General features: G+C 52.5%; 1 protein-coding gene across 4 annotated transcripts in view; it reads right to left on the bottom strand.

Moving 5' to 3' along the window:
- Window positions 1–10,213, bottom strand: part of MLLT1 (MLLT1 super elongation complex subunit) — a 70,224-nt gene that overhangs the window by 59,547 nt on the left and 464 nt on the right. For all 4 annotated transcript variants that reach the window (XM_019653464.1, XM_019653463.1, XM_019653461.1 and 1 more), the window contains exon 2: window positions 801–981. In XM_019653464.1, the coding sequence (XP_019509009.1) occupies window positions 801–981 (181 nt within the window). The remainder of the gene's footprint in view (window positions 1–800; window positions 982–10,213) is intronic.

Here is a 10,213-nt window from a genome sequence, read left to right on the forward strand (position 1 = left end):
AGAGATCAGCAGCCCAGCAGCAAAAAGGCCTTCACGCCTTTATCAACACATCCATTCAAGAAATATTTAATGGTGTCAACTACCCGTCTCAAGTGTTAACTCCTCCTAGCAAATGCAGTTTCATCTTTCTATTGATGTTATCAATAAGGTACAATGCATTGTGTGACACACATACACATGCGCGCGCGCACACATGATCCCTGTGACATGCCAGGCTTCGCACTGCGGATTCAACAGTAAGGATTGCAGAAAACATGAATGAGGCACTTGTGCTTATCAAACATCAGCCTGAGGGGTGACACAGAGAAGGAAGACGTAAGAAACAAGACAGTGGTGAAATGAGTGCCTTTTATAAAAGCTTTTTGCCCCAAATATCATGAGTTCTTAAAATGGCATCTCTCATCAAACGTAGGCCCAGTAAGCAATTTCCTGATTACTCACCAAGTGGGTGTATGTCACCCTTCCCACCCACTGGCCACTGACTATGTTCCCTGGAGGCTTCTCAGAGCCTGAGTCTAAATAATGACATGAGACACAGTCGCCACCTCCTTTGGGTTTTCCCTGCGATGAACTCAATAGCTGAAGGAGAAGCAGAAGGGAGCGAGAGGGACCTTTATAGGCTCAGAGAAGAGCCGCATCCTGGCCAGGCAACTTCTCACCGGCATGCTGTGGGGTGCAAGCCCCAGAAACTCACAATGTGGGCCCAGCTGCCCTCCAGGAAGAAAGTGATTATCAAATGGGTAGTATTGAAGGTACTCAGCCCTACTGGGCTGCCAACCTGGGGATACAGGGGCACTCACCACGCTTGGGCTTGGGGAAGCTGTCGTGCAGCCGGAAGACCACCTTCTCCACGAAGTGCTGGATTTCACATTGCTCGGGGCCACGGACGAACACCATCCAATCGTGCGTGAACCCCTCCGTGGTGGGCTTCTTGCGCAGTTGGGCCCGGTGTCCCAGCTCTAACTTGACCTGGACAGTGCACTGGCGGGAGTAAGAGGCAGGTACACAGGGTCAGCACAAAGCCCAGAGGAGAGGACTTCCAGCTGTCCTGCCTCATCACCCTCAGAGCATGGTCAGCACTGGCCACAGAGAGGGACCACGGCCTTCCGAGCTATGACAAGAACATGAATCACTTCTGGGTGCTCCCAGTGCACCAGGCCCTGTGCACATGCTTTACATGTCTCCTCTTCCCAGCAAGCCCAGACCAGGCCCCATGTCTCCTCTCCATCCTCCCCCTCAGCCTCTCCATTCCTGCCTCTGGGCCTGGGCACCTGTGGTTCCGTCTGTCTCGGGTGCTCTGCCCTAGACCTTCCCTGGCTGACTCCTTCCCGTCACTGAGGTCTTGGCTGGACTGTCACCTCCTCAAGGAAGCCTTCCCTAACGTCCCAATATGAAAGCACCCACCACCACATCATCTATCTTCTTAGCATTTTTCATTATCAGAACTCTTCTTGCGAATGGTTCATCTGCTCTGTTCTAACGTTGACTCATCAGGGGTGGTTCCTTATCCGGAGCTGGAACCCCCAGCAAGATCTCCCAGAACACAACAGTGCAACCTGGAGTGCAATGACCCCCTCTTACAGATGAGGAGCCTGAGGCTTCAAGAGTGAGCTGCCAACAGCACACGAGACAGAGCCCAGGTGGCAGTGAGCAGGGCCCAGACTCCAGCCCAGGTGTGTGTCACCCCAGGGCCTGCTCCCTTAGCCACTCTGACAGCTTGCCTCCCTGGTCAAGCCACCCATTATTAAATGATTAAAGCCTTTTTTCTTCTCCTTCATCCCACAGAATGCCTCCTAGAGAATAGAGACCCTCGAGGCCACCTTAGTCATCCACACAAACGCTGGCTGTTTTAAAAGTAGAATGGTGAGAATGGAGGGGACAAGCTCGAAGCCACCTGGGGCCAGGTCCCAGGTGGACCTGCAGCCCAGAGTCAGGCTTCCTGCATCATGCACACATCTGATATTCAGCCCTGAAATGAGGCAACTCAAACCAGTTCCACTCCACTGAAAGCCCCAAAACTTCAAAGCACTGGCAACACCGAGGGGGGCCAAAACACCACCAGGGAACCTACTGTAAACTGCCACTCTCATGGGTAAGATCCTCCCCAGACTTCCAACAGATACAGCTCGACACTTAGTATCAAGTGCAAGAATGATACAAAGAAAGCAGAGGCCAAGTGGACACCTGTTCCTAAGTGCTGAGATAACCAGGAAGGAGCAAGTCGTCGGTGGCATGGATGCCTCACTTCCCAAAGGCCGCTTCCCCCGTGCTGGGCTCCCAGCCCTCCCCCAACAGAGCCACCAACCCAGCTCCAGACCAGAACTCTCCCACTCTACGCTTTCCACCCTCTTTCTCACCCAACCCACTGACGACGTGTGTCCCTATGGCCATCCCTCCGTACCCACCTCTTCCCTGACCTGCCTCTTCTCTGTGATTCACACCCTGTTCAGTCCCCGCCACCAGTGTCCTCCCTCATGCTGCTCCGTCACTGTGAGGAAAGCAGGGCAGCCAGATTCTATCTTTCACCCTGTTTCGCAGCTTTCCAAGTCTCGCCACGCCCTCAGAATAAAGTCCAAACGCCTCAGCACACCACCTGTCTCCCACCTCTGGGTCATTTACTCAAGTCTGAGATGATCATTATTTTTCACTTTTTAACCCTTTTGAGGTCGGAGTGTATCTTACAGTTCACGTGTTAAGTTTCATGTACCAAGGGTCCCACCAATGTGCGTGCACACAAAGCTTTCCCTAAGCTGATGGTGTGCCTGAGAGGCTCAGAACTGAGGAAGCGCAGGAAATGCACACACCTCCATTCCAGCTCAACTAATAAGACACTAGCCATGCCAAAACACACCGGGAATGCCCACTCCTGTCTACCTGCGCTCCTCCTAGCCTGCAGCCTGGGGTGCCCTACTCTCATTTCTCTGCTGATCGAATTCTACCCATCCCTTAAGCCTCAGCTTAAGTGCTACTTTCTCCAAAGCCCTTACCAGTTGCCACATTGGACATCAACCTGCCCCTCAGTCTCCACAGCAATCTGTGTACAAACATCTATCTCCATGGAACCCACTTCATCCCGCCACTGTTCACTGCTGTCTCCCCAGGGACCATGTCTCAATCGTCCTTTCAACCTCTAGCTTGGAACCACAGTACACGATACTCGGTGAGTCAAACTAGAGGACCTTGCTAGATCAACAAGCTAGATCAACAAGCTCCAAGAGGAAGAACCAATAAGGACAGCGATAAGGACACTGTGGTTCCAACGTATGGAGGAGCTGACGGAAGCTCCGGGTACTTAGTGAACAGCTGTAAAAACAGGACAGGAGGCGTTCCCCGGGCACAGGACAGCCCCTGTGGGGCTTCTCAGGAAAGAGCAGGGACTTGCTGGGACTGGGTCTACTGGAGGCAGAGGCAGGCATCGTATGGGATGGAGCATTTAGATTCAACACAACAGAAATGACAGCCAATTGTAAGCAGAGGATGGACACAAGGACACAGTATGTGAGTAAAAGGGCCCAGGCAATCCATGTAGTCTGGGCTGAAGGCAGAAAAGGACAAGCAAGCAAGCCTGCATGGAGGCAACCAGAGGGTGTGGCTGGAAACAGAGACTGAGTTGAGCCTGAAATGGGAGAACTCACAGAACCTCAGGGTGAATGGAGGAGAAGAGCTGGAGAGGCTCAAATAACGTGGAGACCCAGGTAGCTGAGATGCTGCGATGCCAAGTAACGGTGGGCAGGGGACTGGGGATATTCAAGGGGAAATACCCCACCAAAAGCTAGAGACGAGGGACTAAATGTCTGGATAAACATGTAATGCTCAAATCAACCACAAGCATCTTGCTGCAGAGCACTGCATACAGACAACGTTCAACATAAACAAATCCAAGTGATATTTACATTATCCTCAAAGGCATGATCACCATACACACGTCCCTGTGTATAAAAAAACTCTGCCTTTCTCTCCAACCTTTTCACACTGAGAAATCAGGAGACAATCCCTGGATTGCTGGGAGGGTTACAGGTGAAAAGCTAAATACCTATAATCATAACAATAACACACTGGCACATGACTTTTCGTTTTTTGGAGTTAACTCCCACGTAATGAGACCTCTCCTCAGATTCTGTTATTCACCAATCCAGCTGCCTTCTGGCATTTCTGATTATGTGGAATTTCTACCCAGGGCACACAAGCGGCAGAGCAGTTATTGCGGAAGAAACGGAGACCACAGTCCCATCAGAGAGGGGTAAATGGAAGCATCAAAAATACATTCCAGAGGCCAAAGTAAACAGGAAGGTTCTGAAGCAGTGGTGTCATCTCTGCAGCTGGCAGGCCATGCCCAAAGCTCATTGGGCGCCATCTATGCCCTGGAAGCTGGCACCAACTCAGCCTCCATACCCCCAGGTTCAAGGTGCCAATGAAGGCTGTATACACTGGTGCACTCAGGAGAAGATTACTCCCCTGAATGCTGGAATCGTCTAAGAAATAAAGATGGTAGAATAACAGATTCTGGACCACTATATTAGAAGTCACCGATTCAGTAAGACGTTCAATCTACACTGAACTACAGGCAAGCAAGAAGCTGAGCCCTAGCCAACAACTTGGACTTGTTCTGCTAATTTATTCCACCTCCAGGGGTCCCACCCTGCTCCTTCCTTACTCTACCTGGACTCCTTCCCCGTCCAGTAGAACGAAAGAATTGAAGCAAGTCAGTTAGCTCTTTCTCTAGGAAGGGTGCCTGGCTAAAAGGGTTAATGTCAGGTAGATGAAGCTCAGGACTGCTTTGGAATGAAGACTCTCACCGTCCCGGCTGCATGGAGGCCCTTTGTGGGATCTCCAGAGTGAGTGCCACCCACTTTGCCACCCACTCCACTCCCTCAACAAAAGGGAATATTCCAGGGCCAGCGGAGTGGCTCAGTTGGTTAAGAGCTCACTCAAGAGTTTGAGCTCTGAGCAACAGCAGTTCGATTCCCGGCATGAGCTGAGCAGCCACTGAGCTGCCAACAGGTGGCAGGAGGATGGCTCAGCTTAAAAAAAAAAAGAAGAAAAAAAAAGGGAATATTCCAGGCCTGCCCTGGAAAGGGTTAACCTATTTTATTTTACTTCTGGGACATCATCCCAAAGACCTGCGGATAGAGATGGAGCAGCACAAGGGTTCTGAGGGCCATCTGGGGACAGTTAACCTTGGGCAGAGGGCCTCAGCTGGGCACTGCCTTCTTCCAGGCCAACTGGCAGAAGGCACTTGGAACCCAAGGGCCAAACTCCTAAGTCCTGCAAGCCAGGCAAACAGATCCTGGAGGGCAGTTCTCCAGGCACCTCTTCACTAGAGCACAGAGCCCCAGTGTGGGCTTGAACAGCCCCCACCTGGCAAAGAGAAAGAGCCAGCCTGGTCCCAACAGTTCCACCCTTTCGATGCCCTTTCTTCATCGGATCCTTTCCGTACCCCGTGAGCCCTGCCCTCAGCCTGGTCCCCAGAAGGCAGATCTTGAACCATGAGTTTATCTTTAAGATTTCCCAGTTTTCTGGTGGGAGGAAAGTCTCTTCAACAGATGACTTTTCCTCTGAGAATTCACACTTTACCAAGTGGCATAATGATGCCTGGAGTTTGGCTACTGCAGCTAATTCCCTCAGATGCGACAATTCCCTCCCCTCTCAGGAGAAAGCACCCAAGAGCCTTTTCCCTCATCAGTCGGGACTGAGACTGCTGGCATGGTGGTCCACACATGCAGAAATGGGAAAAGGTACTGGCTCCACAAAGCGACAGCAACACAAGACCAAATAGAATACTTCAAAGAACTTTTTCCCTCCAGATCCAGAGGGGAGTTCTCAGGAGCAGCCACTGAATGAGAATGTGAGAAAGACAGGGGACCGACATACCTCTGCGACAATCCTCTCAAGAAGAGGGCAGCCTGACCAGAGGTGGAGACAGAACCAAGGGCAGGAACCTCTCTAACCAGTGGCACACAAGGGGCTGGCGGCAAGCACCTGCCCTCTTCTGGCTCCGTCAGGCTTTGTCCCTTTCATCCAGGGCACAAATTAATGACAAAGGGATGAAAAGGGACTCAATGAATACTCTTGGAAACTCTAAGGATAAGTGTGCAGACCACGTGGATATGCAAACACACCCACAATCCTTAACTTTCAGGTTCCATGAGGCCGGCTGAGTGGCTTAGTTGGTTGGGAGCGCGAACAGGTTCAATTCCCACGTAGGCCAGTGAGCTGCGCCCGAGCTAAGCTGCTACCAAATGGCAGGATGACTCAGATGGTGAGAGCACGTGCTCCTAACAACAAGGTTTCCAGCTCGACTCCCACATGGAATGGTGGCTATGCCCACCCACAACTAGGATTGAGCACGGCACCTTGAGCTGAGCTGCCCGGGGCTGCCAACGGGCAGCTGGATGGCTACTGGACTTGGAGCTGGACTAGCTGCGCCCTCCACAGCTGGGATTGAAGGACAGTAACTTGGCTGTTCCCCTTCCCCAATGCCCCAATAAAATCTTTTAAAAAAAAGAAAAAAAAATTTTCAGGTTCCTGGGAAGATAGACCCTCACTAGCTTGCCAGGAAGGCCTGGGACAAGGTATATATTATAAATGCACGAGATACCCGAAGATGTGTAGACAGTGTGCCGAGCGTTTCCAAAGTTCTCCAGGGAGCAGTCTGGTGAGACTTCTGAACGTGCGCCACACCAATAAAGGCATCTGTGGCCAGCCCCTGGTTACGAGGGGCTGAATCCTAGTTACTTTTATTTAACCAACAGTTGGTGAAGCTCATGCAAAACTGTGTTACACACGACAACAGACATAAAAGGGAGCAGGACTCGGGTCCCTGCCCTCAAGTACTTTACAACATAGTAACTCCAGGACAAAAAACTTGCAGGTCAACTTTCCAAGCAATAGTTTCTGAGCTGGGTGGGGAGAATCTGGTCACCCTCACATCAGTGCTCCGTGCAGTTCCGAGCGCTTCTCCGGAAGGTTTCGGGCTTTGAAAGAGCAGAGCTGCCTAAGAATCCCACCAGGCCTGGACTCCTCTTGGGACCTTCCAGGCCTGCACTTCCACACCTGTAAAATGGGCCATCGCCGTTAGAAACAAAACTCCCCTTCCGGAACAACAAAGTACAGTCACAAGCAGTTGTTCCCAAATTCAAACTCAGGAGAGCCTTTTGAGGAATCAGCATCGATTCAACTGTGTGACTCAAAGGGTCATCCACCCACCTGACGTGCCAGGCCCAGGCTTCTGTGAAGAGAGGACTCCCTGGTCCTTTGGAGAACATGACCACCCAGGTGCTGACACCACTTCTAGCTCCCCAGGCACCCTTCCTCATCCTCCTTTCCTGATATCTTTAGCATCTGCGCAGCCTTTAACTATGCCCATTCCTTGGAAACTCATCACACACCTCCCAGAAACGACCCCTAAGTAAACGAAGATCTGCCCCACAAAGTACATTCACCCCCTCACCCCTAAAATAATACAAATCCCACAAACAATGGATTGTAAGTACAGACATGGGGTCAGGGCAGAGGGAACCAGGGAGACTTTTCCTATCCATGGGGAAAGATTTCAACACTGACAAGTTGAGAGCCCAGAGCAATATGCAGAATCCCTCTTCTTAGCTGGACTGAAAGTTCTAGAGAACACACCAGGCAGTTAAAGAGAAGCAAAGCCTCCCGAAGTCAGCAGGCATTTTCGGGGAAAGTCCTGTTGTTCCCCTTCAGACTGGGTCATTTATAGGTTTAGGGCAGCCTAGGGGAGAAAGGGAAGGCTGAGATTCTGCAGGATTCAAAGCCTTTGCGGTGCACCAGAAGTCATTCTGGAACACTGACAGCCAACCCGCCTACTTGGGTACAAGACAGACACCATTCTCTCCCGTCTCCCCAGGGACCGCTGTCCCTGTCAGGAAGGGACAGACCTCCTGGGCCTCTCCCAAATTTGCATGAAAATACAGCCAAGGATGGAGAATCAGTCTATGGCGTAACACATACCTTCCTTTGGGACCAGTTTCACTTGCAGATACTTCCCCAAGGACTTAGACCAGCACTGTCCAATGGAACTTCCTGCCATCTCTCCGCGCTGCCCAATGAGGTGCCCGACAGCTCGGTAAGGGTGATTACTGAACACTTAATATGTGGCTAGTGCAACTGAGGAGCTGGCTTTTTCATCCTGGTTTGTTTCCATTTAAAGAGCCACAGGCGCTAGTGGCCACAGTGTGTTCCATCCAAGCTAGGCTGTTATCTCTGTCACGGACCAAGAATGCCACCTATTCTCACCATTCCACTTACATAAACAACAACCATCCAGGTAGCCAGGGCTGGGCACGTCACAAGGGGAATGGACACTGTTGGGCCTAAGACATCTCCCGGGGGACTAATGGGCAGGGTGAGAGGCAGGAGTGACAGTCTATGACTGTGTGGTGCCCACCAAGCCTTTCCAGAGGTGAGCTTTGTTAGAAGTGGACACTGGAGGTATGTTTTAATTCAATATAAACTGGAGACAACAAGCTCTGTCCCTTCCAGGGAAGTGAACTCACACTATGTTGTAGAAATCCACCATTCAACTATGATGAACTCTTCCTTACCTCTCAAGAAAAAGAGAGTAACACCAAAGCCACAAGGGAAATCATGGTGAGAGGGTGCCACAAACACTAGTCTCAATGATCCTGTGCTACCACTGGCAGCTGGTATGAGCAGGGGGAGGTCTCCTGCCCCAAACCCCTGAAACCTCGCAGCCACACAGTGCCTTACCAGACAGAGCCACCTCCATGACGCCAGGGACGCCCCAACCTGCCCTTGCTAACGGCGGAGATTTCAGCTGCCACCCCCACAGCCCCACAACGCCTTTCCTGGCCTCGTGCCCCTGGAAGCCAGGGGCAGCAGGGGAGCATGAAGAAATAAATGAACCTCTACTGGAGGCCACAGTGGTCCTGAGCTTCAGAAGGGGATAGGGCCTGGGTACTGAAGGGGAGATGGCACAGAGCTGATGAAGGGGGACCAGAGGCCAAAAAGGCCTCAGGTTTACCAGAACTGACAGGATAGGCTCCGTTTCCAGAAGGAAGGGAGAGGGGCCATGGGGAGAGTTGATGGAGGTTGAGGAATCACCAGGTATTTGGAGCAAGGCTCTCGCCAGAGGTTCTAAGATGCTGGGGAAGGCAGGAAAAACAGGGTGTGCTGGGAGAAGAGGATCGTGGCTGAAAGTCACAGCATCAAGCTGGGGGACAGTGGAATGAAGTGAGAGACCCTGGAAGTAAGAAGAGGCACTAGGGTTCTGGGGAGATTGCAGGTCTATGAAGGGAGGCTGAGTGAGGTTGAAGGAAGCTTCGGACTGATGAGATTCAGATTGGGGGGAAATGTGGGGATGTGTAAACCAGGGTTCCAGGGGCCAGCTGAAGGCCCAAGCTGAGGGGAGCGAGGCATCTGGTGTCTGAAGGGTGTGGGTGCTCCAGGTCAGAGCAGAAAACTGCCCCTGAGCCAGGTCTGAAGGTGAAGGATACAGCCCCTCAGGCACTGGGGTGGCAGGGAGAGTGACTAGGGCCTGATACCAGAGGAGGCTAAGACAGCAGAGTGGGTCAAAGGAGTCTGAGAAAGCAAGCCCAGGTCCAAAGATGGGGGGCGCTCAACGCAGGCCTGGGTCCTTGTGTGAAAAGACCCAGGACCCAGCGAGGGTTTGAAGGGGAAGGGACACTCAGGCTGAGGCAGGGGCAGGATCAGAGGCGAGAAAGGGCTCAGGCCTAGAAAAGGATGAGCAGTAAGAAGGCTTAGGGTCGAGGAAGCAGAGGGCTGCAGACCAAGATCCCAGTGGTTCTGGGGGGACTCAAATCCCAACCAAGGCTTAAGGGAGAGAAGATACAGCAGGTTGGGGGGCTCAGGGAGTTTGAAGGGAATCAGGGCCAAAGGTCCAGGGAGAAAAGAAGACACAGACCGGCCCTGGATCCAAAGGAGAGTACAGGCCCCTGAGGAATCTGAGGGGTCCCCAGGGGTGCCGGTGGGGACGCTGGGCCAGGGAACACTGAGTCGGACTGGGGTCCCAAAAGGCGTCCCAGGAAGGTCTAGGCCGCCTGTGGGGACTCTGGGCTCGGCCGGGTTGCCGAGGGGTGTCCCAGAGGATTCTGGGCCGAGCTAGGAACACAAGGGGCGTCCCAGCCAGGTCTGGGCCGGACTGAGGGTGAGAGGTGCGTCCCAAGGGGCTCTGGCCTGGGCAGGCCCGGGGTCCTCAGGAAGGTCCGAG

The sequence above is a fragment of the Hipposideros armiger genome, unplaced genomic scaffold, assembly GCF_001890085.2.
Source record: "Hipposideros armiger isolate ML-2016 unplaced genomic scaffold, ASM189008v1 scaffold_202, whole genome shotgun sequence".
Classification (NCBI taxonomy): domain Eukaryota; kingdom Metazoa; phylum Chordata; class Mammalia; order Chiroptera; family Hipposideridae; genus Hipposideros; species Hipposideros armiger.